The sequence below is a fragment of the Berghia stephanieae genome, chromosome 12 (genome assembly GCF_034508935.2).
Source record: "Berghia stephanieae isolate SIO BIC M18660-M18661 chromosome 12, UCSD_Bste_1.3, whole genome shotgun sequence".
NCBI lineage: Eukaryota > Metazoa > Mollusca > Gastropoda > Nudibranchia > Aeolidiidae > Berghia > Berghia stephanieae.
In genome coordinates, this window is record NC_088371.1 from 23,160,887 (window position 1) to 23,163,386 (window position 2,500).

General features: G+C 30.9%; 1 protein-coding gene across 8 annotated transcripts in view; it reads left to right on the plus strand.

Annotated features, from left to right (window-relative positions):
• LOC144957479 (dual oxidase 2-like) overlaps positions 1 to 2,500 on the plus strand; it is a 149,821-nt gene that overhangs the window by 134,934 nt on the left and 12,387 nt on the right. For all 8 annotated transcript variants that reach the window (XM_078888771.1, XM_078888770.1, XM_078888766.1 and 5 more), the window contains 3 exons: positions 920 to 1,050; positions 1,641 to 1,731; positions 2,190 to 2,236. In XM_078888771.1, the coding sequence (XP_078744897.1) occupies positions 920 to 1,050; positions 1,641 to 1,731; positions 2,190 to 2,236 (269 nt within the window). The remainder of the gene's footprint in view (positions 1 to 919; positions 1,051 to 1,640; positions 1,732 to 2,189; positions 2,237 to 2,500) is intronic.

Below are 2,500 nucleotides of genomic sequence, written 5' to 3' on the forward strand. Positions count from 1 at the left end.
TTAGAGTCTGGATTACAACAGTTTAATTACATAAATGGTCTCACTATTTTGAATGAATGGATTATTTCTTCTTCTTCGTTTTAAGTCTGTAACTTCAGATTTTGACGATTCCACAGACCACAGTAGGTATGTTTCTTGAATTGGAGATGTGAGACTATTCCACTGTCTTCATGTCGATGATATGAACGAGTACAAGTGGGCATCCACTCTTGAGTGGGGAACCATAAACTTGGATGACTTCCTCTTATTTTGTTGAATGTCACCAAGGGTAATTTAACTTGATCACTTAAGCCTTTGCAAAATTCACTTAAGCCTTTGCAAAATATTGTTCCTCTAATTTTTTATTATAAATAACAACTATATTTTCTAATTTTAATTCATGATGACTTCAAAAACTCTTTCTTTATCTGGTTCATCCTGATATTAAAAAAATAAAATGAGCTTTTTTATAGAGGAATATCCACTTAACGTGCTCAAGCACTTTGCAAGGGATACTGGCCAACAGCAACATTTAACATTTAGGATGGGACATTGCGCACGTTAGACGATATTACTATTTTTTAGGATAGACACAATGCTGTTAATGGCCAGGAACTCATTTTACACCTGAGTACAGTGAGAGAATGTGAGTAAAGAGCCTTTTCCAAGGACTCAACTATGCGCCAAGCGAGGCTCGAACCCAGGACCTTCCGATCCGAAAGCGAGTGTCATACCACAAGCGTTGTTGTTGCATTGTTATCGGATAAAAGCAACCTTGCTTAAAGTCAACCAGTCTTTCTGGTCCAAGAGTGTTGGATTTATCAAGATTCCACTGAAGTGCTCTCCCCTTAAACTACTGGGACCATTATTTCTTGCAAGATATTTAACATATTTATATAATTTTTGTCTGGTTTTTTTGTTGGTTTTTTTTTTTTCACAGTGCTCTTCTCCTGACCATGTGCCGAAACACAATCACATTTTTCCGATCCACGGCCCTTAACCTGTTCATCCCCTTTGATTCACACGTGTCGTTCCACAAGATTGTCGCCTGGAGTGCTCTTTTCTTTTCTGGTGAGTTGTGACTTATTTACAGAATACTGTGTATGAAAGCAATAGATAATCGTAGAAAAAATAAGAGGAAGAAAATATTAGAAGAAAAATTGGGACAAATTAAAGAAAAAGCAATACTTTAAAAGAAATAAGTAGGGTGAAAAGTATTTTCTGTTTTGATTGAAAAAGTATAATTTTACTCACTTACACACAAAATAAAATAAAGAGAAGAAAAGAGAGAATAAAAAAAAAAAAAGAATTTAAGCGTTTTTATGATGTTTTAAAATTTTTTTAAAAAGGAAATCAATAAAGAAAAAAAAAGTCTTTTTGCTCTTTGGTTATCAAATAAATTTTATCCGATATGTTGGGAATGAGAAGAAAAATAAATCAATAAAATTTTGCTTTGAGTAATTTTTTGTTTTTTATTGTTAGATACCCAAGTCGAATGTTCAGACATCGCTCTTAAATTTTGTAATTATCCATTAGTTATATTAAGAAAAAGAGAAATAAATTAACATTTAGATATATTGTTGATTTCACCTGTAATAGATATTTGAAAACATTGTAGCCTTTGAAATCTATTGAACATTTGACATAAATCTGTTTGCCAGGGATTCACATCATCGGATACAGTTTCAACTTTTACCATCTGGTTACACAACCAACCAGATTCATGTGCATCTTCAAAAGTCTTACCTTTTCGTAAGTGTGTACACATTTTTAAAGGCTCTTTGTGACAGTATGGGGTTTGGTCATATCGTAGCTATGTCATAGGTTGAGTTGACTTCTCTACTTTTGCTCTTTAGCTGGGTTTTTTATTGTTCGTTTGTTTTGTTGTTGTTTTTCTATTTACTTTTTTTTTTTATTTATTGTTTTTTTTTGTTTTTTTTTTGCTTGGTTTTTACTGGGAGATTTTTGTTTGTTTTTGCAAGCTTTTTTTTTCGATAAATATTTCTTGTATTTTCCTTTCTGCTCAGTCTAGCACTGATTAATACCTTTTCAAGTTTTTATCTCTAGATTTCACATATGATGATAATGATGATTTCTTGTTTATATATTAATTTCTGGGTTGTTTTGTTTGGTTTTTCTTTCAGCTGAGAATGCACAGGTTCACATAAATCTTATTTTTAAAATATTTTTTATCTTTCATTCAATTTCAGGCACACACCTCCAACTTTCCAATGGTGGCTTTTTGAAACTCTTACAGGTAATGTTATAGTGTCATGGCACAGCAATGATGGATTTCATGATCAAACCTCAATTGTCATGCACAATTGTTTTCTTTTGACTTCAATTCGGGCGATTTATTTTGTTTCGGATTTTTAAAATGTGTGCCTAGAGCAAGCGCTATATAAATAAAATACCTTATTATCATTATTATTATATTATTATTATTATATATTATATTATTATTATTATTATTATTATTATTATTATTATTATTATTATTATTATTATATTATTATATATT